This window comes from Excalfactoria chinensis, chromosome 1 (genome assembly GCF_039878825.1).
Source record: "Excalfactoria chinensis isolate bCotChi1 chromosome 1, bCotChi1.hap2, whole genome shotgun sequence".
Taxonomy (NCBI): domain Eukaryota; kingdom Metazoa; phylum Chordata; class Aves; order Galliformes; family Phasianidae; genus Excalfactoria; species Excalfactoria chinensis.
The window spans coordinates 123,522,555-123,549,759 of record NC_092825.1 but is presented as its reverse complement, the minus strand read 5'-3'; the positions used below and the strand labels follow the sequence as shown (position 1 = coordinate 123,549,759).

The following is a 27,205-nucleotide window of genomic DNA, read 5'->3' as shown; positions in this document are numbered from 1 at the left end:
GAGGCACTGGGCATGTACTGGGACACAGGAGGATCCCTCTGAACACCAGAATAACTTCTGTGCAGTGCAAGTGGCGGAGCAGCAGCACAGGCTGCCCGGAGGCTGTGGGGTCTCCTCCTCAGGGATCTCCAGCAGCTGCCTGGATGTGGCTCTGGGCACCCTACTCTGGGTGGCCCTGCTGGAGCAGAGGCTGGGCAAAACAGACGCAGAGGGCCCTGCCGGGCTCAGCCATTCTGTGATCCCATTAATAAAGCAGTTTGCTTGTTTTAACTGTGTTACCAGTTCAGAAGTCATGCTAGGTGTGGAGAAGATCACTGTGGTTATTTTAGCCAGCAGTGGCCACAGCCCTCATTCAAACTCCTCTTTAGGTACTATATTTGCGGTCTCAATGAAAGAGAACAGAGTGTTAGAGAGAGTGAATTATCCAGTACTTCAGGTGAAATGCAAAACAGATTAGAATTCAGGTGCTACATTGCACTGACACTTCATCTGTGAAGAGATGATTACATATGCCGAAGTTGTTGAAGTGCTTCCTTTTTTAAGTAGGAGAGCATCATTCACACAAAACATCTAAGTGGACAAACTCTGATATTTTAAAGCAAGTGCTATTCTAGTCTTATCATAGCCTTAGATGTGAAAGATTACCTAGAGCTTTCACAGAATAAAGTCCATAAAGATAGTAAAAACACTATCAGGACTTCAAGCATGTGTTCACTGAGTATTGCCTAAATGTTTCTGGCTCATCCTGGCAATCCGCTTCATTTGAAATCTGCATCCAAAGGTGGTACATTTAATAAAAATTCTGATGATGGGCCTTGAACTTGCACATTCAGAAATTTAACTGATGCAAAGACTGATTAACTGATTCTGCTGCTAACACCCACACAAAATAATAATAATAATAATAATGGTTCCTAAAAGTATAAATTATATACTGTTCTGATCTATCCTTGCATTATTCATATCAATAAACATTCCAAGCTTATTTTAATTCCTTTCCTCCTAGAATCTGTGCAAAATCTAGGAGCTGTAACCTGAAAACTTTCCATAAGCGTTTCTATCACCTGCTTCATTGTTGGAGGGTGATACCAACACCACCTTGTGTTATCTGTGTATATGTGTATAAACATACACATTTGCGTACATAAGACAGTACTTATCCTCAAGAAACAGTAAGGGCCAAGGACGGTGTTCTACCACTACAAACCCACTGTATCCACTGCAGTGTTGAGGTATGTTAGGGGTGCAAGGCAGAGACTTCTCACACACAGATTCCCACATAGGTGAAAAGGAAAGCAGAAGGTAAAAGAGCAGATTGTGCTGTCCGTTTGTACACAGTTGCTCGGTAGTCACATATGAGTTTGGAAAAAATAGTTCTGAAACTGCTTTTAACCCAGTAGATTCCCACTGCTGGGACGAAGTGCTGATAGCAGAATGACTGGAGTTACACTGAGACTGGCAATTTCAGAATTGGCAGGTTGTTTAGACAAACTTGAGTGAACATACTTTCAGTTTCAAAAGAGACATGAGAGCTGATATATTCTGCTCCTTACCTGAGAGTGCATGGAAAGTATTCATTGCTACCATGAATGAGCAACCACCGGGCAAACAGTGCTGAAGGGCAAAACAATTACAACAGTGGCAACCAGGAGACAACCAAGATGGAAGATAGTTTAAACAATCTGAAGTGAATCTTAGAATTGGAAAAGACCTCCAAGATCACCTAGTCCAACTGTCCACCCACCATCAATATTGCCCACTAAACCATATCCTTAAGTACTACATCTACCCTTTCCTTAAGCACCTCCAGGGTCAGTGATGCTAGCTACCTGGACAGCTTGTTCCCTCATTGCTCTTTCTGAGAATAGATTCTTCCTAATACACAATCTGAAGAATTCATAAATCTAACATCTGTTTTTCCCACTGACTAGTGTATCCCTTGCAATTAATTCTCAAATGGGACTATAGATCTTCACAGGCTGACAAGAACGGCCAGAACAGTAAAACTTGGACAGGACAACATCAATTTGCAGAAAGTAAAAATGCATGGACAAGAACAAGCAGCAGGAAACAGCCAGGCTTGACAAAACAAAAATAATTAGAGGGAAAGGAGGAGAGCTTCAAGACCTCCATGATTTGATCACTCTAATTACAGTATGAAAGTAATATAAACAATAAAGGTAATTAGTTATAAAAGTTGAAAAAAACATCAGGAAAGAGTAGTACAGAGTACAACAGAGAGAGTCATCCCCGAGTGGAAAGCCTAATTTGAGCCCCCCTGTGTATCTCCCACACTTCCATGAAGACAGTGGGGCAAGATTTGGTCATCAGCTTCAGATCTTTTTGCAAACAAAACCTGGGAATTCCCAAAGACCCTTTACTATTACAGAAACAAGTCTGCAGAGCATAAAAAACCATCAGCATCATTCTCAGGGCTTCTCAGTCCTGCAAGCAGCTTTCAATAATGACTTCTGAATTTATAATACATGCAAGTGAGGAGATGGTAAGCAGGATACTAATTTTTATTTCATGATTCAGGGTCAGCAGTCATTAGTATTTTAAACATTGCATGAAAAGGCATGAAATAATTGAATTTTTCATGTGTTTTTTATATGCACATACAGATAGACCTTCACAGAAAAAATAAACATTTACACCTCTATTTCCTTCCAATGGGACGGGAGAAAACTGAAAAAAAAAAATAATTCTACAGAAACACTTTCATTCTTCCAAGTCACCATTCCATAAAATTGGAAAGCATTCAACCAACCAAAGTCTTGGAAAATTTATTTGATAAGGATTCTTTCAAGACTCATAAAGCACCACTCATACAGAAAGATACAGGTATAACTGATAGAAAAACAAGTCCTGTTCCCTCCCCCCAATCCCCAGTCACAGGTGTGGTCACATTCCTTCTCACATTTTTTCAGCTTGGCTTTCTTTTTTTTAATTAAATGGTTTTTCTTTTTTTAATTAAATCTTTCAAACAGAATTGTGTTCTTAACCACTTAGGTACTGCTGTATACAGATTTTGGCTCTATACACAGGAGCACGGGTTTGTTCTGCATTTTCTGAACTCGTTACTTGCAGTGAAAGTCATACCACTGCTAATCTTTCAAGCAATTACATTTTTTTCTGTCTCCATAGTAACCCAGAAGAGAAATTAGCATCACAGGAGGGCTGTCCATAATACAGAAGATAGAGCAGGTTCCACCAAGTCATGAAAATGTCTGCAGATGAAGCTACAGCTGTCAGACAGCAGCTGAAAAAGGATCCCATTTACACATTACAAAACATATGGGTCTAAATACAAACCAAGTGCATTGCAGAAGCCCCCACAAACTGAGGATATGCCACTGCTCCCAGGAGTGAGCAAAGCTCACAGTTTTTGGTGGTAATTTGTACTTCATTACAGTTTTTCACCAGAAATGTGACCAATCTCCTACACTCATTTGGGAAGTTTAAGTTGAAGCAGGTTCCCCCAACCTCCTGGGCATGCAGAAAGACACAAGGGGAGCAGAAGAGGAAAGGAAGGGAAGTGGGAGTCTTCAGCTGTTCCTACTGATGGGATGACAACTCTTCAGACATTATTCACAATCAGCAGCATATAAGTGCTACAAGCTCCACCAGCAACCCACTACCATGTTTCATTAACTGCAGATTATTGCTTCCGGTGTCTGCAGTGGACTTTGGATGAAGTCCACACAGAGAATTCCATTCCTACCCTTGAGCACCAAACCTGATCCTTGACTGTATGGACACCAACTTTTCAGTTTTTTGCTAACGTGATTATGCATGCCATTCTGAATGAAAGAAAAGGGAAGTTTGTATTAGGAACTATTGTTTAGCAATAAGCAACCTTTTATTCCCAAGTACACCACAAAAAGCAAGCATCCTACAGGAGTCTTAGGAAGAAAAAGATCACATTCATCCTGGTTAGCTAGAAAAGACTTAAGATAATCACTAGGCTTTGCTGGAGCCTATTATTTAGCCTCATATTGAAAAGAATAATCATGCCAACACAATGCATTAAGTTTTCACACTCTATAATAAAAAGCATACTTTTTAAACACGGGAAAATATGATGCCTCATCTGCCATATGTTAAGTTGTGCGTGCAAGAGTCTGTAAAGGAGTTATTTCTGTGACAACAGAAAGCAAAAATTCTCACTTAATAATTCTGCAGAAAGGATTGGGTCAGAACTGAAGAAGTGCGTATGGAAGCCTAAGTATTATCCAAGGACGTTAAGAGTTTGGAATGTAAGTTATTGAAATATTAACTATATAAAACATTAAAGAAGATCTACATCAGGAAAAAAAGAAGTGTTAGCATACTTCCCTGAGTTAGCAGTCACTAAAAGCTTTATAGGTGTGAAATTCCCTGTTAGACAAAAGTTCAGGAGTACTATAAAGCCAAGGATTATTACAAAGTTAAGCCAAGTTTCCTACAGCAGGAGGCCTGAATAAGAATATGAGAGACAATTAATCATGTAGGAGGCTGGTAGCAACTGCAAGGCATTAATTTATCATTTCTGCATTGTTATAGGCTAAAGACTAATTTGAGAAGCACTGTCTTCTCTGATTAGAGAACATTTATCCTCACACCAAGTCATATGTACTGAACTAATTACTTTTATTATAACTGTAAACAAGCACATCCTAGAAATAAATAGATTTTTTTTATTAATGAAAAACAAAACAACACGAAAGAAAGAAAGAAAGAAAGAAAGAAAGAAAGAAAGAAAGAAGAAGGAAGGAAGGAAGGAAGGAAGGAAGGAAGGAAGGAAGGAAGGAAGGAAGGAAGGAAGGAAGGAAGGAAGGAAGGAAGGAAGGAAGGAAGGAAGGAAGGAAGGAAGGAAGGAAGGAAGGAAGGAAGGAAGGAAGGAAGGAAGGAAGGAAGGAAGGAAGGAAGGAAGGAAGGAAGGAAGGAAGGAAGGAAGGAAGGAAGGAAGGAAGGAAGGAAGGAAGGAAGGAAGGAAGGAAGGAAGGAAGGAAGGAAGGAAGGAAGGAAGGAAGGAAGGAAGGAAGGAAGGAAGGAAGAAGGAAGGAAGAAGAAGGAAGGAAGGAAGGAAGGAAGGAAGAGAAGAAAGAAAGAAAGAAAGAAAGAAAGAAAGAAAGAAAGAAAGAAAGAAAGAAAGAAAGAAAGAAAGAAAGAAAGAAAGAAAGAGAGAAAGAAAGAAAGAGAGAAAGAGAGAAAGAGAGAAAGAGAGAAAGAGAAGAAAGAAAGAAAGAGAGAAGAGAAAGAAAGAAAGAAAGAGAAAGAAAGAAAGAAAAAGAAAGAAAGAAAGAAAGAAAGAAAGAAAGAAAGAAAGAAAGAAAGAAAGAAAGAAAGAAAGAAAGAAAGAAAGAAAGAAAGAAAGAAAGAAAGAAAGATACACAAAAGCAACCTCATACCAGCATTTGACCACATTTGAAACACATTCTGCTGAAAGATTTGGTAGTTGTTAATACCAAATGAAATCCACTTTTAGACAGTATTTATGTGGTACAAACTGTGCTGACCAAACCCATAGCAGTCAGCATCTGAACACTGACTGTAAACTAAACAGCTGTACACAAACATCCATCAACATCATTAGATACATATATATGTATATCTGCACATGGATGCAGCCCTCCATTGTGATTTGTCCTCAGTGGCAGTACATCATGGGAGAACTGAGTACCCATCACAAATGAGCTATGGTCAACTGAGACTCTAATTGTCAAGGGAAGGATCAAAGACTCCACAGCTCGCTTCTCTAAACAGGCTCCAGACATCTTCTGATGACTGTTTTATGTAGCTTCAACTAAATCAACAAATAACCTCTCAACCCCTTAAAAGCATGCACCATTAAGATGTCATAGAAATTTAGCAGTGAAAGCATTACTTAATGCAGACTCGTTTTCTCTTTGAATTTCCTAAATTTCTATAAAACAGGACTGTACAGGTTTCCCCAGGAGACTGTGGCAGTGGCATTACCTGACAGAACATCAGTGCAAGGGGCACAGCCAGCGGACAGGTTGCACACTGAGAAGACACTGCTGTGCCAAGTCCCCAGGCATATAAACAACACGCTTACGAAACGTGGTGAAATGTATGCTGAGCTAGACCCAGATAAGTGGTTCCCCTGTAGAGGACACAAGCAATGCACTGACTTCATACCCTTCTGCTGGATCTTGGGAGATGGACATGTCCCACAAGAGGATGTGACTGAGATTTCTTCTCCTCTATTTGTTCAATATTTAGCTATTAGAAGAATTAAGTCTATTTTAGTTCAGAAATAGCTTGGAAAACAGAATGTTTTAAATCAAATCAGGCCTTTTAGGGTGATTGTACTTCCCTGTAAAATGAAATTTTCAGATACCTCTAGGACATGATAATACCTTTTCCTCAAGAATCTTTGCTGCCTCTGCAAAGGGAAATCTCCTTCAAGACTTCAGGATAGACTGACCAAGACCCCATTGCACTGAATAAAACTGAAAGAAAACACTTAATCCTTAAGCAGCTCTGAAGCTCCTTTGACTCTACCTAAGAATAGGACTAAGTTCTTACATTTTTTGCTCCAGTGTCATGATGCCACAATGACTGCCTTACCAGAGGGTAGCGGTGGAGCCAGCAAGGCTGTGAGCTCCCTAACCAAGTCCCATCCCACAGCAACAGGTCAGGGAGCAGGAGTGAATCTGGGACAGTGAGCAGGGCCTGCCCAGAGCTTCATGACCACCCAGCAGGGACACGGTGATGGGACGGATTCAAAAAGGCCACCCTGTAAAGGACTGAGGGGGTGTACTTCTCTACATTCTGCTTCAGCAAAGAAAAATGGAAAGAGGCAGCATGCAAAAACTGTGGATAGTCTGAAGAAAATACATTGCAGGAGCAGGTGCTGCCAAAATAGTTTAACTGTTAGCAACTGCCAGCAAGCTGCAAATTTGAAACAGGCAGCAGTAGCCAGGATTGGTAATGGTCCAAATTCCAAAAACCCAGTTCCTTTGCAGATTAAACAGATAACCTGTTAAGGGGTATTATTCTCAAGTATTGTGGGACATGCTGAAAAATGAATCCATTACAAGGTGGCAATTTATCAGCATCTCTTTAAGCATGGCTGCGCTTGTAATACTTCAGCATATTCTTTAAGACTGGCTTTTAAATGCCAGCTTTTCTCTTTGGCAGTCACCACAGGATTTTAGCTTCACCAACCCTGATGTTAACAGAATTTATGGCAAATAAAGCACGGGGGTGGAAGGGCATTGTTTTTCATAGTCCATGAGGCAATTCCAAGACTCTAGCAAGTTAAGGAACTGGTCCTAACTTTATGTTTTAACTTTCTATCTGACCAGAGACTCTTAAAGATGCCAATCTGGGGAAGTGGGATGACAGAAACCTGAGCAGAAAGATGGACTAGAGAAGAACCTGGATGATGTGATCACCTCTAAAGAAGGTTATTCTTTAAGCACAGCAACAATATGATGTTGTACACTCAGAGGTCTAGAGAAAAGTATATTCAAGAATGAAGATTCTCTGCAAGATTGGATTAATTTAAGGACGATACAAGAAAAGGATATGAGAGGAAGACCACTGAGTACTCAAATTGAGGGACCACTTTCCTACAGAATGATGAAACAAAATTATTTCAATATAGTTTTAATTAATCCAAGCAATACATTGACAAACTGTCACATGTAATTATAATTTTATCTTGCATACTTTAAATTTTGATTAATAAGTTTTTCACCCCAGATTTGGAGGCTGAAAAAATTAATTACTAAGTTATATTTAAAGATGAAATAAAAAAGAGGCTATTGTTCTTCCTTTATAAAACTTTTCTTTACAAATTACTGCTCCACATGTTTTATTTCAGGAATTTGGAGTAACATTATTCATACCTGCAACCTTTAAAGAAAAAAAAAAAGTAATTTGTCATGAAAAACAAAGTACTTTCATTGTTTAGAGTGGAGAAGAAAAAAAAAAAAAAAAAAGCAAAGAAAAAAAGGAAAATAAATTACAGATGTAGGAAAAAAAAACCTCATTAACAACATGAAAGAAAGTGTGTTTCGCTTCTTTTCCTGGAGAGTGCTAGAGAGAGGAAGCAAATGCAAGCAGCACAACACCCTATAACTTGAAAAAATTCAAGCTCTCCTCAAATTATGCTTTGTTTTTCATGCTGGATCTCAGCTATTGTAAGCTTGCTGGGGACTTTATTTTGTCCTTTGGCAAATATACAAGGGCAGCTATGAAAGTAACACCTCTGGGTTTTATGATGTTGGCCCACAACATCAGAGGTGGATGTAGGTGGTCTGGGAGTAGAGGTTGAACCTTCCCACCAATATTCCATTTGTTGTCATGCGACAGATGGCAGAAGAAGGGCAGTCTGTTGCAATGGCATCTGATAAGAAAGAAAGGTGTGTCTCTGTATTTCTTCATGATGAAAAAAATGGCACCTGTTGACATCTGTTGATGCTTGCTGAAAATTAATGGAGACCAAACAGTGGATATGAGCACGGTGAGACGGAAGGTGGTGAAACTCTAAAACAGTGGGTCACCCCCACTTGTGCAGATTTTTTTACAAGCATGGCATGCAGGCTCTTGTTCATTAATGGCAAAAATGAGTAGCTATCAGTGTTATTGCGCTCTTTGTATCTATTGCAGTTTTCATGGAAATCAATAGGATATGCTACTAACAGAGAGACATACATAAAATGAAACAAAGCAATTGCAAGAGCTTAGCTTCACATCTGGTAAATAATCATGTTCTCATAATGCCTTCCACCATAACTAGGACACTAGTTTGGACTTTACCTAGATTCTGATCTCTGATTCTGGATCCACAAAAAAATGCTGACATTCTCTCCACAGCAAGGACATGAGAGACAATATTCAGAGAAGGCAGAGAAAAAAAAACAGCAGGAAAATTTGAAGATTAAAAACTAATTTGTAGGAGTGATATAATTATTATCTATCAAAAAAACACTATTGAGATGATTAGATAACATGATTATTTTTTTTCAGTGTAATTTAAGTCCTTCAATTATATTTCATTTTTTTATTATTTTGGTTACAGTGAAATTATTAAAATTCCCTTTTTAGACTGTGGCTAAGTGTAGAACAGCGAAGGTATTCACATAACTTTTGCCATCTAAAAGTCTTCTCTACAACAGCTACAGTCACTGTCAGGAGATAGATCTCTTCAAACCATTTTCCTCTCATCTCTCATGTTGTTTACACAAAGAACCTGTAGAAGTAACACTGAGTCTACTTACCAAACAGTGCATAAGCCTCACACAAACAACAGATATATGATAGTGTCCTGATTTTCATGCTTCTTTTTAATGTACTTTTAATTTGCTCTCAGATTACAACTCTTTTTGGTACTTAAGATTTTTCACCAGAAAAGTTACTCTGTATTTATTAGGAACTTAAAGACCTATGAACAAGTCCTACCAAACATGATTTCCTCCTTCCTAACAAGTAATTTCTAAACAAGAGTAAATCAATATCACTAGTCATTGTATTCATCTTCAAGTTGTAGCAGAGATGAATTTTATTTAGGAACTGGAAATCCTCAAGGAATAAATTAAAGAAGCCAGGCAGAAGAAAAAGGCTGCTGACAACAATATATCATTTGCTGGAGAATATTTTTTATTTTTATTCTTATATCCAGTTTTTTCACAAAGACGATGCTTTTCCCTGTAAGAGTCCTTCGCTAAAAGCACCGTGACATGTTAACACACATGGTTTCCACGCTTCATGAAGTTTATTCTGCAGTGCTGTGCCCTGTTTTGCCACCATCCTTCTTTCTTCTGCCTTTAAAGGCTTAGTAGGAAACTTGGCCTCCAGTGTCATAAAGGAGCTATCTGACTGATGTGAACAAGGAACTTTAAAACATGGATTTTTGATCTAGTACCAATGGAAGACAACTTTGATACACAAGATTCAACAGACACATTCAACCAGTTTGAATTATAAATGATGAATTCTAAAGAAATTCTGAGAATGTCCTTGTCTCACCTAAATTCCTTGAATTCCTTGAATCACCTGATTCATCGTTCTCCACATAAGAACATACTACTGTGCAATGAAAAAGTCAACAACTACAAAAAAAGTAGCCTTTCAGAGTTCAGAAGGAAGATCATTTTCTCCTTGTCAGACATGTTTGTTCCAGCAACATGGTTTAACTGTATATCACATTTATAGACAGAAATGTGGTTCTTACCATCACATAAATGCCAGATTTGCTCCTCTCAGATGCTTCATTCCTTTTGGACCTATATATAGAGACACTTCCCTTACTTTGTAATTTCACAGAGGCAATTTCTTTCCATCTTCCTCCTGACCTTACATATTCTTACATAACATTTCCTATGCATATTTGAGAAATCTTCATCCTCTCAAAGGTCAGTAAGACCTGAACATGAGCCACCGTAAAAAAAGACAGAATTCTATTCTGTAGACAGACTTTGCATCCACAGGGAAATTTTTGGATATCCAGGAATGAGGTTGTATAAATAAAACCTCATTCTGTGCTCTCAAAGAAGAATAAAGAGAGAGCAAGTCCATTTGGCTGGATCCAGAAATATAATTCTCCAGGAAGATAGAATCTGCAGAAAATGGGAAACCACATGCTGACACAGCTGCCCGTTGCTATCAGCTTCTTTCTATCCTTTCCCTCTCATTAAGGTAGAAGGCTCCAAGCTGCTACACAGAGAGGTGAAAAAACAGCAGATAGTTACAAACGAATTGCGCTAAAGAAGAAAGACCACTGTGACCAAGAGCAGAATAACTGACACAAAGAATGTCTGTAACTGGTCCCATCCTCATAGAGATGTCATGGAACACAGCAAATTTAAACTGTTAAAGATAGAACAAAGATTATTGCGTTTCGTTTCTTCAAGAATGTATTCTGCCTGAATAATTTTCGATCAAAAATGCCTCTTAGCACTTGGAAAATCACATAAATGACAGGCTTTTCAACAGGAAAAAAGCAAAGCCTGTCCTTTGCTATGTGTTGGACCAGTTACACAGCAGTTCGATTGTAAGTATTAAAAAGGGTTAGTGCTGCTAAAGTAAAGACATCTCCAAATAATAGAAGACTGAAACATACATCACATGAATGAAAGCTGGACATAGTGTTAACAAAACACTGCTTCTCACATATATTTACTTAATAAAACAGCAACGGACTGTTGCTAAGATAAACAGCCACTGAACTAACAAAAATCTCTTTAATAAGGTCCGCACAAGTAGTTTGCTGAAAGAAATTATCATTACAGTATGACATAGCAGGAAAGGTCAAGGGTACTTCAATAATATGAAAACACAAAGAAAAAGAAGGGTAAGTATGTGCTCTAGGCAGAGGAATAATGAAGTGTTGTGTTTGTTGTTTTGTTGGTACTTTTGAATAGAGAGAGAGAACAGGAAAGGCACAATAAAATGATCAGCAACAGTCATTCTTTAAAGTTATAACATGTAGTGGTAGCACTTCTGCACCTCAAGAACCAACATGGAATGATGCTTGTTTCTCTACACAAATAACAACCTTAAAGCCCAAATAATGGCATTACATTACTCATGGCACTTAAACATGGTTACAAATGGTAAAAAGTTTTGGTTTTTTTTGAAGTCTATGAGAAGTAATAGTATATTTTATGTTAAGGTCATGCAATGTGAAAGTTAATCAGAACTAAAGCTACAGGAATTAACTCATCTAGAAGCTTTATTTAGAAGTATAAGCTGGAGAAGGAAAATATTGTGATGCATGATGGAGGTAAAAGACCAACCTGAACTTAAGACAAAAATGTATAGACTTTTTTTCTGTTTTTAAAGGCTACTGATTTAAAAAGGAAGGATAGACACCATCAACATTTCTTCTTCATTGCAACAGATGTGGTCAGACTCTCAGCCCTGTGGTGTTATTGCAATTTATATATTAATTTAACTTTGGTCAATAACCAAACACTGTAACCTCAACAGGGCAAGATAAGTTAAGTTACAAAGAGCATCCTTCTTGTTAACGAAGAACAAATGTGATGTAGGCAATGACACCAAGACCTAGTTCCCAAATAAATATGCAGTCTGAGTAGACACATGGTGCCTGATTCTATATACAAGTGAACGGATACTGTTAAATATAAGGAACCTGGTGTTAATACTTTCTGATATCAAGGCATTTGTATGACCTAAATCTCCCTAGATTCATACAGTTCTTGACAAGTATGAAGAGCCAAAATTGACTTTTTCTATCCTACCTAAAACATTTGTTGGATTGACACAAGAAAAATTAAATGATCAGTCCTCCTCTAAATTGTACATATATTAGTACATTCGTTAATTGCCTGTGATGTGGAGCTCTTGTGCGTTCTGCCTCAAAAATTTCACACTTCCAGCAGAAGATGACAGGTTCAGAGACATTAATGGAGTTCTTTCAACTTCAGTTATCACAGCAATAGGTTCAAAATTGTGAGTGGCATCCTACCCATACACACAAATATTTCTGACAACCTATCATTCTTTTCTGCTAAGGATAGTCTGTCTTCTGGAAAAAAAAAAATAGTCTAGTTGGAATATTTCTAGCCCTATAATCCTCTTCAATACTGTTATACAACTATGAACAGATTTGTAATGAGTGTATGTTGTTGTTTAATTTGTGGTTAGAATCAATAGTTTTCCACAAGCTGATGATCAAAATTTTTACTCTCTATTCTTTACAGTTTCTGGCTTAGCTCATTTTGGGGGACAATTCATTGCACCACTTCTGCACTGAGAATTTGGTTGTATTGACCTGGTCTAAAAAGCAGTGGGAGCCACCCCATAGAGTACACAGAGCAACGTGTCAAAGAAGCCACATGCTGCTAGATGTTACAAATTGCTTATTTAATTAATACTATGGCATAGCCCTGCTGTTTAGATTACAGAATTAAAGACACATCAGACAAAACAGAACTGGGTTCTTTGTTACACTCCTTTCTGGGTTTACCATTCCTTTTATCAGACAGATCCACTAAATTCAGGTTCTTGCTTTTCACTCTAAGAGGGTTACATGATGTACCAGCTGTCAATAAACTCCTAAAGAGGATTGCAGCTCACATGTCATTGACATGGCTGAGGAGGCAGAGTTGCTTCTATCACTCCTGGAATGATTAGAGACAAAAGAATATTTCAATCCGCTTTTACTTCTTTATTTTATAAGCAGAAGAAAAAATTAATTGCATAAGCCCACAGTAATGGTTAGAAAAGTCACTAAAAATATTTACCTACTCCACTCAAAATTCTGTATTTTTTAAAGATTAGACCTCTTACAATAAGTTCATCAATAACTTGGCACTTCCTTCTCAAAGAGCAAAGGCAGTTTCCTGCCACACACAGCAGTTCAATGTGACTGTCAGCATGGCTGCCTGAGTCAAAAGCTTTTGTATTCTGTCATTGCCAAAGCTTCACTTCAGGCAAAAGAGCTCTTACAAAAACCCTCCTGGATCACTGGCAGATGGACTGTGTTTACTGTCCCAACTGACTCGCATAGAAAAGAGAACAGTTCAGAAGGTGTGAGCAAAACCTACAGCCTTTCACAGCTGCTTCTGAATGATGCTAAATCACAGGCTGTACTGAGTCAGAATCCTCTGCTGCTGCATTTCTGAAAACTGTGAGTTTCTCTAACTGCCGATCTGTTTTCTAGTTCACCCTGGATGAAAAAAATCATAAAATTTGCAGAGCAATAAATAAATAAATAAATAATAAAAAAACAAGTGCATTACTTCTTTTTGATAGGACCTGGCTCCAGCTCAGTGTGCTGTCCTTGACTTAGCTCTGACCTGCTGTGGACAGAGCTCTGTGTGGTCTGACTTCTGCTGGTCCATTAGCACAATTATTCTAGTTTGCCCCTGAAGTCCCATTAGTACTTATCAAGCAGAGAATTGCTTGCTTGGTCACTGTCAGTAAGCATTTTGGTGACTCATATATCAGCTTTTGCTGTATTTCAGAGAGTAAATCACTTGAGCTCCTTATGAATAGCAGTTTTTGAAAAAAACATTTGATTTGCCAGTCTACAGATTGTGACCCTATTTTTTTCTTAAACTCACTGGCTAATTTTTTCCATTTACACTTATCTATTTTGCCATCAGCTACATTCAATTTAGCATGAACTTGAGTTTTTAAATGTATGACCACTGCTACCCTGGAAATTTTTGCTGTGGCTGAGGAATGACTTCCAGTGCTTCTAATGAAAGAGGACAAACCACTCTGATGCTAATTAATTCTAGCAGGAGAGACTTTTAAAGTGTTGGGCGTATAGAAGCACATCTCTATTAACAAGCAGAACTGTGAACTAAAACAGTAAGATAGGAAAGGGAAGGGAAGGGAAGGGAAGGGAAGGGAAGGGAAGGGAAGGGAAGGGAAGGGAAGGGAAGGGAAGGGAAGGGAAGGGAAGGGAAGGGAAGGGAAGGGAAGGGAAGGGAAGGGAAGGGAAGGGAAGGGAAGGGAAGGGAAGGGAAGGGAAGGGAAGGGAAACTGTCTGAGACCAAACTGCCCCAATCCTGGGTTCTTCCCTCTTCTTATCCTCTTCTAAGCTTTTGGGTTCTGCCTACCTCAGACTAACTGATGTTCAAGATCTGCAAGGAGTCTTAGAGCAAGCAGTCCCAAATTACTGCTTAGCATCAGTCTTCATGACATCCTTTCATAACTATTTTGTTTTCACTCTCAGCTTTTTCTAGCTCAGTTTTCCTACTACAGTGTTTGGGCCAATGGAAAAGTTGCCATGTTTTCATGCATACCATTTACTGAGCAACAGCAGCAACACAGCCTCTACCTACTCACATGTCCACACAATGCAGCCACACAGGTGCTGGCTGTAGATTTAAAGTGTTTAGTTTTCCTTTCCCCCTCACTACTGAAAGATGCTCATCAGTAAATTTTTTTGCTCCTCCACATGGCAGAAAATTGAGGACAAAACTGAATTCTTAGTAATTAATATCATTTGACCACCTGCTATTGCAAAGTACTCTTTTCCTCAAATTGCTTAGCATGTTAGAGCTACCCCTCTCACACAAGAACACTGGCCAGGAACAAAGCATACAGAAGAGTTTTTCAAAGAAAGGCTCAAGTGAATGAGTTATTTGTTTCATCTTACATTGACAGCTCCTCACATTGCCTTTTTAAGCCCTATGCATGCCCTCCTGCTCAGCTGTGATTGCCTCTGTGCAACACATTTCTTTTCAAAGTCTGGCTCTCCAGTTGGCTTCATACTTGAACAGGGGGGAAAAAAAAATAATCATTGCTGACAAAACCTTCCACCATTTAAAAAGAGCTTTACATGAGGAATCAATCAAGCCCTAAAGAGGACTGAGGCTTGTAGGCTACTGGCATTTTCCCCCAACTGGCATAAGAGAAAGGTCTAACTAAGAAGAACCCAAAACAACCATGTTATAAACTATTAGAAAGAGAGCAGATGCTTGCAAAATTCAATAGTGTTTTTTGTTTGTTTGTCTTGTTTGTTTTTTACAGTGTCACAGGAATTCAAATGTAATATTTGTGTATTGATACACTGCAAATTTTTCACTTAGTGCTGAGTTTAGTTTTCCGCTTGATAGTGGAAATAGTCAGTTAGTGTGCCCTAATTCTTTCAACTGAGCACTTCAAAACAAAAATTGATCTTGGTGTAGTTTTGTTTAAGAAAGCATCCTGTCAGAATCAAAAAACAACTGAGCAGCTGGGGTTCTAGTCTGCTAATGATAGAACAGAAATGGTAATATATTATCAATTTGAGACACTGTAACTCATAACAATAACTAAGCACTGAGATGTTCAACAGTACATGGCAATAGAAAAGTTAAATAACTTGGAACACATGTATTTATCACGAGTGAGGTCTCAGTATGTTTCATTAGTAGAGAAAACTAAATGAAAACCTTCCTCAACCAGTCATCCTTTGATGAAGTGAAGCCCAATAGCTCTCTTATGCTATACAACCACATTTCTCCTTTCCTTCCACTATCACTCAAGGAGCAGACACACTGTTCTTCTCACTGCTAACCAGTCAGTCATCTCCCTACTGATCCTGTGGACACAGATCTGGGGTAAAGGAAGAATTTGATTTGGTTGATTGTTTTTACTTTTTTCCCACAGAAGTGAGCACTATGTAAATGAAACTGAGAGACAGGAGAAATGCTGAAATAAATGGGTTTACCTGATAAAACACAAATTCAAGCAGATTTTATAAAAAGAGGGGGGAGGGTGGGAGCTATTTTTTGTTTCCCTAGAGATTAATCTTTTTAATGAGACATAAAAGTTAAAGAAAAAAAACTTCCAAGGACTATAACATTAAATGAACAACAAATTCCAGCACCAAATTCATCTAAACATAACCTCAGAGGAGTAATTCTGTGCCTTGGTTTCATCACTTTTTTTTTTCCCCCACTGTTTAATTTCTCATTAAAAGTTCACAACAAAATCAATGAAGAACTGCCAAGTTTTCTGTTTTGGCTTGATTTTTTACTCCCTACTTTTAAGGTAGTGTTATTACCTGACTACCTAAAAGAGCTACAGCCAGAAATTACATCAAAGAGAGAAAGGAACCAGAAGGGCAACGTGAAATGAATGCCACAGGGTATAGTTACTCAATTATCCACTCCTCCATCACTTTTATATTCCAAAGAATGCCTTTCATTTCTCATTAATATAGTTTTAAATAGCAACATAAAGTAACTGGCTACATGGGATTACTATACATCTTATCTCTTTAGAAATATATTTTTCTATAGTGGCCTTTGAGGCTCACTAACTCGTAAGTTGAAAGCAGCTGATATCACTCCTTTACTGTGGATCATAAAGAAGAATTTCAGATTTGGTTGACACAAAGCCATGTCATTTGGTTTCTCCCATGGAATCAGCACTAATGATGATAAGATCAAGGTGACCAAGGAACCTTCCTTTGTGGCCACAACTTGAACATGCAGAGACAAGATGGAAGGAAGTAAGCCATGCATTTGAATATGTCTGGGCTGACATAAAAAAAACATTGTCCATGCTGTCACAGAGCAATGTGAAATCTTCCTGCAGGGAAAGGGACTTAAGAAGGTCCTGGATCAATGTCTATAGACTGCAAAAGCAACTTTCCTTAATAAGATGTTAAAAATAGCCAGATTGATACGTTTCATAAAGGCTAAGGAGAATGAACAAAGTTCAAAATCAAAAATAAGTCTGCACTGGTGTTTTGTACTACGTTTAAGCCTGCATTTCCAGTAGAGCACACTATGGCACATAGTTCACCATAAACATACACCTCAGCCAGCTGCATTCCCACTGGGATGGAATGCATTTGAATTCCAGTTCAGAAGAAAATGCCTGTGTTTCCTACAGTAAGCAGTACTGGAAGAAGTATGTTCTTAACAAGAAGGCTGGCTTCTTTCAGCTTGAAGGATACTCCAGGACCAAAATGGATGGTCTAAACTTTTTCGCACAGGGCCTGGGGAGCCTAACACAATGCAGTGAAACCTGAAGGGAACCGTTCTTCAATACATGATGGAAATGAGAAGGCATTTTGATAGTCAGGCAGCTCATGACCATATGCAAACTAACGACAAAATACCTACAAGATTATGCTGCAGACAAATGGAAATGTTCAGACCAGAACAGAGTGGCAATCTACCTACTCAGAAAGAAGAAGGACCCCAAATAACTCAAGAACATTTTCTTAAAGGTAATATTAGTGACTGAGATAAATCCTGTGTTTTCTGAGATAGATTTTGCAGACAGTCTTGTCTCAGCGTACATTTGAACAATTTAGAGAGCCTGGCAATCTTATCCTTGAAAGATAATTCAGCAATTTAAGTGAAGTAGATGCGTTAAAACAAACCATAGAGGCATGCCAATTTAGTCAACCCTTTTAAAGAAAAAAGGATTTGCTCTTCTCTTTTTTTTAATAATAGTATTCCAAGTCTAAGAACAATTTACATTAAAAGATAATTATTATTCTGCTGAATTATTAATTATTATTCTGCTGAAACTAATCAAACAACTTGGGAACGTGCAAAGGTTTATCCATGTTTTTATCTGAATTCTGTTGAGTAGTCCCAATGATTTAAGGGTAATTACTCATATTAGAGGAGTCATAGAGATCACATTGGTATTTTAATTGCACCTAGCATACATTTGCTAAAATACACACTAAAAGACAGAAAAGATTCATCTCTACATATTAAAAGAAAAAAAAAATCAATTATGTTGCAGAAGCAAGAGAGGTAAAAATCGAACAAGACGAAACTTTAGGAGATCCTTTCCCAGACCCTAATTTATTACTATAAGAATAGAGATACGTATTTGCTCATAAGACAGCATGGAAAAGGCTCTTTAATTTTGTATCTATCCCTAAATCACACAATGACTACATTTTACTCAATATTTACTATTTACTCAATGTTATTAAAAGACCGGGAGCTACTGCCTGCCCTTGCAAGAAGAAGGGCTCTCCCATGGTTCAGAAAGCATTTTTCATCTCTAGCACCTGTGATCATGATTTCCAAACATGGTTCATAGTAAGTTTCATGCAGCCAGTACAAAAATTTCTGTTACCCACAGATAAACAACAGGAAGAAATACAGCCAGCAGGCTGACAGCTAGTCTGGAAGAATATGACAGTATTTACAACTCCTGTATCAGGATAGTTAACAGGACAATACACAGAACTTGTAAACACATCAATAATTAGACATATACGAGAATCCACAAATGAAAATCCTTGTCTCCAGATGCATTTTTCCTGCCTTCCTCCAGACACTGCATACAGCTTGTACTTACTATACTCTTTTAAAACTAGATGACATTAGCTCAAAGCTACCACATGACAAAGGAACTAAGGAACTTTTACAAGATTTTATTTTGTCCATAAAATTCTTGTTCAGCACAACAAATCCTCAAATACCTCAAAAATCATTTCCAAAGGATTTATAGGGCTTTTGTGGTCAAGCTGTCTATTTGATTATTTTTTAATATTTCAAAAGCACAGCCATAACGATTTCCAATTCTCATTCTGAAGTAAATACCTTCACATGCTCATAAAACCTTGACTTTGTTTGATGTAGATTTACAGAGTACATGTATACTTTAGGTAAGCAATGTGAGCAGCAAAGATCATCTAGCTAACCTGATTCTGCTTTGTCCAAATCAAAGAACTTACTAAATGCCCCAAACCTCCAGTTCTCCCAGTACAAGTAGATTTCCTCCTAAATTACATGTAGTGGTACAGGACGCACCTTGTCCTTTTCCAGCAGTGCAAGGATGTGACCAGCATGCCCTGAATGTGAAAAGCCCCTGAAACTGCAACTCCTGACCAACACAAAAGCAGCAGAGAACCATGCAAAAAGGAATGAAATGCTACATTTTGGTTGAAAAGCCTATTTAACTAACAATGAAACTTCACCAGGATTCTGGTTACTCTCCTGCTCTGCAATATGTTTCAGTATATTTAATTTTACTTAATTGATTTTTTTTAAATCTTATTTGAACATTAGCCTCCTTTGAAATCTACTGTTTTTTCCTGACCTATGACAGGAGTCTCCAGCATCAGGATCTGGAAATTGTGCTGATATTCCACTTAACCACTGCAGTTTAAGCCATCTTGCTCAAAATGTAAGCCCCAGGCAGCCTGTATTCTCCAGGAGCTCAGATAGATACAACATCTGCCTCACTTTATATATTATATTTCTGAATACCTATAAGTAGAACTGTTAATCTTTTTCACCAGGAAAGACTGGACAACCACTCCCTATGCCTACACTCTTTCTGATTCATGAAAGGAAACACAAGGAGTGTATTCCTTGCACACTCAATATGTGATGTGGCAACATCACGTCTATTATTAGTTATCAGTGCCATTTTTACATTTTCAGCCTTAGCCATAGTGATTCAGTTTATGGTCTTAAGATGCAGTTTGGAAGTTTACATGCAGCTTCCCTAAAGATACAGGGGCTGGGGCCTGAAAACTTCCTTAATTCTGTGTAGTTTGTGACACCAATTAGAGAAGAAAAGGGATCTTGAAAAAACAAAATTGGCCCATGGCTGCTATTAAAACTGAGATTAGTTTGGAAATCCAGTGATCTACCACTGTCCTTAGGCAATTAAAATTGCTTTGATGTCCCCATTAAGCTTCCTGTTCTCTTTAGGGGAGAAACAACAATTGCTTATTGAAAATACATATCTTCTCCACAAGAAAGTAAAAATAAATCCAAACAGGGAGAAAAACTGTGTTTGTCCTTATTCTTACCTTCCCTGCATGGGGACGTGAGTGAAATCTTTCCCCAGAGCAATGCAGCCATCCTCTTCTATTGCTGCTTTTTCACAGGGGGTATGTGGCTCCCCAAGACTCGTTACCATGCCATGATACTCTTTTAAGAGCCACAGCTCACTGCAACTTCTGTTCCCCGGTTTGGCTGCCACTGCTGCAGATAAACTGGTTTGATGTGAAGGGGTCTGATTCAGCTCCATTTCTTGTCTAGAAACCATACTGACATCCTTGTCATCCAAGTACATCTGTTCCTGGGGGCAGTTCTCCTAAAGAAAGCAAAAACAAATATATTAGGAATAAATTGAATTGACTTAATATTTACTCCAATATAAGCATGTTAAAAATGCCAAGCAGTAGATTTTTTATTTTTATTTTTTAATTATTTTTTTTCACCTTTGGCCATTTCCCTTGTAGATTTATTTCAATCAGTAATATTTCCAGAGTTTTGAACCTCTTTGCAACTTCAAAGTTATCCATTATAAAGAGCATAGAAATATGTAAAGAGATCTTTTCCATATCTGCCATAATTTTCTCCCACAAATTCAGCCAGAACTTGCACTCTCCTGTCCCACACAATGAACCATAATCACCTCTGGATCAATGAAGACAGGCACTGAGTCTATACTTAACAAGAAACAAACAGCCATAGCACTATCAGTGAGCTTTGTACGTATGAAGTAAAAACAAAAAACACCAATCCTTTTACATCTGTGTAAATGGAAATCCAGCTAGTGCCAGGAAGAATTAACTCTGATTTACAGAGCACTTGGAAAGTGGGGCTGGGAACCAAATTTTGGCCAATTTGAAGAGATGTATGTGCTGATAACATCAGATGTGAAGATGAGAAGACCCAAGCTCCTGCTGGATGCAACCGAGTTACTTGCCTGCTGTCTGCCACCTGGCACCCAGAAGCAGGCCTGGGACCAACAGAAACCTATTCAGAGGCCCCAGGCTCAGAAAATCTCCTATTGCGTAACAGATTCTGGGGTTTTCACAACAGCATTTCACCCATTCACCCAGCTCCTCCCCTGCCCACAGCAATGATCCTGCACTGTCTTCCCAGCCCACAGAAAGCCACTGCTGCTCTGAAGTGGTATCACAGCCAGCAGCCCCTTGTTAAGCAGATGGGAAACTTGAGGTTTATGGAGACAGCGTTCCATTTTACCAGCTGCCAATGGCACTTATAAAATGTGAATACAACCTTGATGAAAATTAGGTTCTATTATATGATTATTAACAATGATTATAATAAAACTTTGTGCATAACAGTCGAAAAGCTTTTATTCTCTAATCATTACAATTCAGTGTGAAAAGTTACAAAAAAAGCACTTCAGAATATCACAAAGTGCCCAAATCAGACACAGAGACTGCATGAGAGAGCAGCCCTTCTTGAATGCACACTGAGGGATGTAATTATGGGCCTGTTTGACTGTGAAGAGACAAATCCACCACTGAGGACAGCAACAGCCTGGGACACAGGTCTGTCAGTTTCATGCATCCCCGCAGCAAGGGAGGACAGCCATTTTGGAGCATGTCCCTGCTTGGAGGCTTGGAGAACTGTACTTTTTTGCATTGGACCTTGAGACCAATAGCTGGCAGTGTCAGGAGAGCCAACTCACAGCTTGTAGAAGCCAACACCAGCCCCCAACACCCTCATGCCACCTCTAGTAGCCTGCTGCCCTACCAGTTGCAGCCCATGCTAAAATCTCAACCTGCCTTTCACTATAACAGATAACTTTTAGGTGACTTTGGAATGCAAGTACTTCCAACTGCGAATGGAAAAAACTACTTCTCATCTTCAGTCTCACTTAATGGATTTGCATACTGGTTTTATCAAGACATTCCATAAGTTGAAACTAAGATATCTGCCCACTCATTACATTTTTTCACAACATTTGGTTTGTCTGAACACCTGCTGTGGAAGTACACAGGATTTAAAGTGATGTCAGGCTGTGGAAACATGAGCTCCACCTGTAGTAGCATTTTTGAGATGAGAAAATTAACGCAAGCTCTAAAATTGATCCTGTCTCACCCTAAAAGTGTGAGATAGATATATCCTGAGATGAGTAAGGGCTAAATTAGTTAGGCTCTTATAAATACAGAGCCTTAGCATGAAAGACATTTATTTTAAGAATTAACATCAGTGAAAAATAAAACAGTGCCAAGGACGATGGCTCCCATGACTGGGAGGAGTAGTCCTTGAGAGCAGCTTGGCAGAGAAGGACCTGGGGGTCCTGATGGATGAGAAACTTAACATGAGCCAGCAGTGCAGTGCGCTCTTGCAGCTCGGAAAGCAAATGGGATCCTGGGCTCCATCAGGAATGGGGTGGCCAGCAGGGATAGGGAGGTGATTGTCCCTTTCTGCTCTGCTCTTGTGAGGCGCCATCTGGAGTACTGTGTCCAGGTACGGAGCCCTCAGTACAAGAAAGACATGGAGCTGTTGGAGAAGATCCAGAGGGGGGCCATGAAGATGATCAAGGGCTGGAGCACATCTCCTATGAAGACAGGTTGAGGGAGCCAGGCTTGTTCAGCCTGGAGAAAAGAAGGCTGCGGGGTGACTTCTTTGCAGTACCTGAAGGGAACCTATAACCAGGAGGGGAGTAAACTCTTTGAAAGGGCCAATAATACCAGGACATGGGGAAATGGTTTTAAGTTGAAAGAGGGAAGATTTAGGTTGGATGTTAGGGGGAAGTTCTTTACTAGCAGAGAGGTGAGGTCCTGGAACAGGCTGCCCAGGGACGTTGTGGATGCGCCGTTCTTAGAGGTGTTCGAGGTCAGGTTGGATGGGGCCCTGGGCAACCTGATCTAGTAAACATAGAAGTTTGGTGGCCCTGCCAGGCAGGGGGGCTGGAGCTTCATGATCCTTGAAGTCCCTTCCAACCCAGGTCATTCTGTGATTCTGTGATGTGTGACAAGAAGCTTGAAAGAAAATCTGATGCCTGAATACAAAATCATAAACCACATCACTGCATATTCAAAAAAGGATTGAAAAAAAAAAAATAGTAATAATACAGCATCATTTTGCCACTAGAGACAGGTTTGATTGTGATTACCTACGTAGCTAAAATATTGCTAAGGCAACTATCACCATGGTATCTAAGCTTCTGAGACTTCAGTGCATTTACCATTCAAGAAATTCTCAAATGACTGCATTTCTCTGTAGTTACAGAACTTTTCTTCACTTTTACTTTTTCCTCAGTTTTCTTATCGCTGTTGACACCATCAGCAAGGAGACGTAGGTGAGGTGTTACCATGAGAAGGTGAGGAGATATTTTGACCAAGGAAAGTTCATTTAATGCTCATCTGTCTGGAACCATGCATTACCAAAGGTTTTATAGACACAGCTAGAAATTGATTCAGCAACCATCCAGCTGGAGTTTGACTGTGAAAGAACTAGTACAATATTTAAGCGATATTCGTTATCCCTTTTCATCCCTTTCATCCCAACCCAAGCAGTTGAAAACCCGTTTTTAGAATACTTGCAAATAATTTGTTTTTTCTTTAAGTTTTCAGTTGCTAATAAGATGAACAGGTTATCTAAAATGTTTTATAGAGGAGATTTTGCATAACCTGTTTTTAGTTGCAAAACAAAATGCTAGTGGCAAATGATCTAGCTAGTAATATATCATCATTTAAACCATTATATTCCCGAGAATCAATAATCACAACATAGCATCTCTGAAAACAAAAATGAGGTAGAGTTTAATCTTACAGCCTATGAGGCTACAAAATATGACATCTTGAGATAATATCCATAAGCAGTATGTTTTCTGTCTTGCATATTTCACAATGCATCAAGGCCTTTCTCCCACCAAGACGTTAAAAAATATTACTTATACACTTAGTCACCTCTGCATTACCAGGCAAAAACCCAACCGTAAAAAACATAACTACTGTGAGAACTGTGTGATGCTGCTAACTTGGCATACCGCTATACCTCCCTTGCTTTTATTTTTTCAACAGCATTCACATTTATCCCCCACTGTTCATGTCTGCAGGGAAGCATCTCACCCAAGGCTAATTAAAGCCAAATCTTGTCCACCTGAGGAAGGGCTTCTGGGTCATCTCAGCCTAAATAAACTTCTATCCCACTGACTCCTCTTTCAGCCTGCCCCTGTACAAGGAGCACTACGGAGGTACTGCTGGGAGGAAGCTCATGCAGTGCTCACACTGAGAGTACACAAAGGCAGATGAACCACCAAGGCACACTTCTGTATACACATCTCCCTCCAGGTATACATCTCATGACAGCTTCCCCATGAGTGAGACAGGTGATACTGTATTGGCTGCCTGTGGTAAACACACCTTGTCTCAGCAGCAGAGAGGAGAGGAGCAGCTCCTAGCTGGTGGCCCACACAAGAAAACAGAACAGAGCTTCAGCACTAAACCTCAGAAATCCTCCCATAGGAGACTGATCCCTGCAGAGCTATTGCCATGCATACCCCTGGCCAAGAACTGGGGAAAACACATCCCTAGAGCTGCAGCCTATAAAACAGACACCACACACGCATGCACTCCCACATAATGACTGCCAAAACATGTTTATTTATATTTATTTAAATTGAGGAAAGGTGTCTAACACTGTGATTTGCAAGCAAGAATTCTCAGTGTTTCTTAACTGGGAGGTTTTCTCTTATAAATAGAAAGTACTTCTGACTGTAGAAAGCACACAAGACTGGTTTGGGCATACAGGGTGTTATGGCTTACTTTGACATCCATTATTTGACAATAGATTCCAGTGATGCTTTCTCTAAATACCCCACCTCTCCTACATATAGGATCCCTGTTATCCCATAAAACGGTGTTAGGGGCGGCACAGAATAATACAGCATGGAGCAGCCCTCATTTGCATGACCAAGTGGGAAGACTTCAGGGCAGGCCACAACAGATTATGGTTTCTTTACCTTCCATGTTTTCGAGCTCTTCTTTTCTTTCTGCCCATCAGTAACATGAGGGGAAATATGTGGTTAAACTATTATCAGCATGACCTCTTAGCACCAGCATTACACCCCAGCTGCAAAAACAAGACTGCCTGAGAGTCACATATAAGGCAAATAAACTTCACTACTTGCATTCACCATGAATTTTAGCCCAAGGTATTGATTTGGGCTATTTTGGCAAGTGGAAGTGGGATGATGTGCTATAAGAAGCTCTCTCTCCAATAGGGCCTGCCCAAGAAGAAATTGCTTCAAATTATTTTCAGGTGAGCTCTTCCAGGTGGTTGCTCCCAGGCAGGACAAATCACAACAGCCCAGCTACCTTATACTCTCTCCCATCAGCTTGTGAAATGTTTAAAATATCACTGTCACAAACTAGCAGAACTTCACAGCTTACAGTAAGTTGCTGCATTATCCTTAGTCAGGAGGAGCGTGTCTGCCTGAGAGTGATGTGCTTTCCTGACCCAAGCACTGAACAAACAAATCTGCTGGAGCTGAGGCAGCACAGAGCCATTTGCTGTGGCCTTGCATTTTATGTTGCCAATCAGGAATGGACACACAGGTTTCCAAGAAGGGAGGAAGGGCTCCAGCCACAGTACCTCACAGGGATTCATCAGAAACCCTTCCAATTTCACTGCTGCAATACAGAGGGGCTGCTACAAGATGGTGACTGCCCCCCTGGTGGCTTCCTGCTGGTGGGAAGCAGCCCTTGGTAGATTATAGCTCTTAGTGAATTCCCAGCTCAGCAAGAGCTCTGTGAACTTGCTACTCATACCTCACACAATGAGGGGAGCAGTGAAGGAAGCTATGCGGGGTCTGGGCATGACTGCTGACAGAGTTTGATGCTGACCACAGCTGGTCATGATGATGGTCATGGTGAGGAGGGCTGGCCACTGGGAAAGCTTACTGTACAGGCCCGATTCAAGTAGTTCAATGGGAAGCCACCTGCAAGCAGCAAGACAAAAACTGCAGAGAAACCACTTGCAGGCTACCGGGCAAAAGGAAAAAAGAGATTTGTTGTAGTCTCCTTTTTAAAGTAAGTCCCACAGGCAGTGCAACTCCGGGCAGCAAAAGCAAGCAGCCCAGGTGGGAGCAACTTTGAGGAAGGTAAATGTCTAATTGCATCTCGAGAAAGCACAGAACTGACCGGCTGGCGAAGAAAAAGAGCTGAGAAGCGGAGAGGAAAAGCAGGGCACGTACACGGGCAGAGGCTGACCCCTGCTGGCAGCCTCGCTGCCTGCCAGAAGTGGGATTTCCTCTGAAAGAAAAAAGAGCAGACGTTTGAAAATCCCTAACCACGCGAGGGTAGTTCTTGCTGTAGGATTCATCTGGATGAAAAACGTCTATAAATAGCTAGGAGGCAGAGTTTCTGCATAGGCAGGAATGGATGGTCTCACGGGGCTTCTGTGCACAGATGGGGAAGGAAATGCTTTGTATCTATCTTTTGTATCAACAGCAGTGGGCAGTTGGATTTTAAGAATTGGGGAGCGGGGGGGAGGAAGGAGGGAATACACAGTTTATGGCTTCTCATTCCATCACTCTGATGAAGCAGCTGGCACAGAGATTCCCATCACAGCCCAGACAGCAACTGAGCACCATGTTTGGGAGTTTCAGTTCCCTGTGCATGTACTGCTCTATGAAAAAAGATTCCACCACCTCCCTGGGCAGCCTGTGCCACTACCTCATTGCTCCTTCTGAGAAGAGCTGAAGAGAACCAGGATACAGTACTCTGTAAGGTTAAGTCCCCTGTTTATGCCCTAGATCCTCACACAGCCCATGGTGTGAGAGAGGAACAAACCACTGGCTCACTTGAGATTGAGCACTTGAGGCAGGGTAAGTAAGTGCATTGTGCTGGAGAAATGTCTGCACCTCCTGCTGACTGCCAAGGGATGTGGGAGTAAAGGAGTTGTGTACTAGATCGATGTCTCAGTTTAAATGAGATGATTCTCATCAAGTATCATAAGATTTGCATCGTGGAGTGGAGTCACTGGAAACAAGAAGCCACGAAGTAACGTTATACAGT

The 27,205-nt window shown here is 39.7% G+C and overlaps 1 protein-coding gene across 1 annotated transcript in view; it reads right to left on the bottom strand.

Moving 5' to 3' along the window:
• OCA2 (OCA2 melanosomal transmembrane protein) overlaps window positions 1-20,490 on the bottom strand; it is a 149,422-nt gene extending 128,932 nt beyond the window's left edge. The window contains exon 1 of the mRNA XM_072352357.1: window positions 20,225-20,490. Coding sequence (XP_072208458.1) covers window positions 20,225-20,490 — 266 coding nt within the window. The remainder of the gene's footprint in view (window positions 1-20,224) is intronic.
• Between the last annotated feature and the right edge of the window lie 6,715 nt (window positions 20,491-27,205).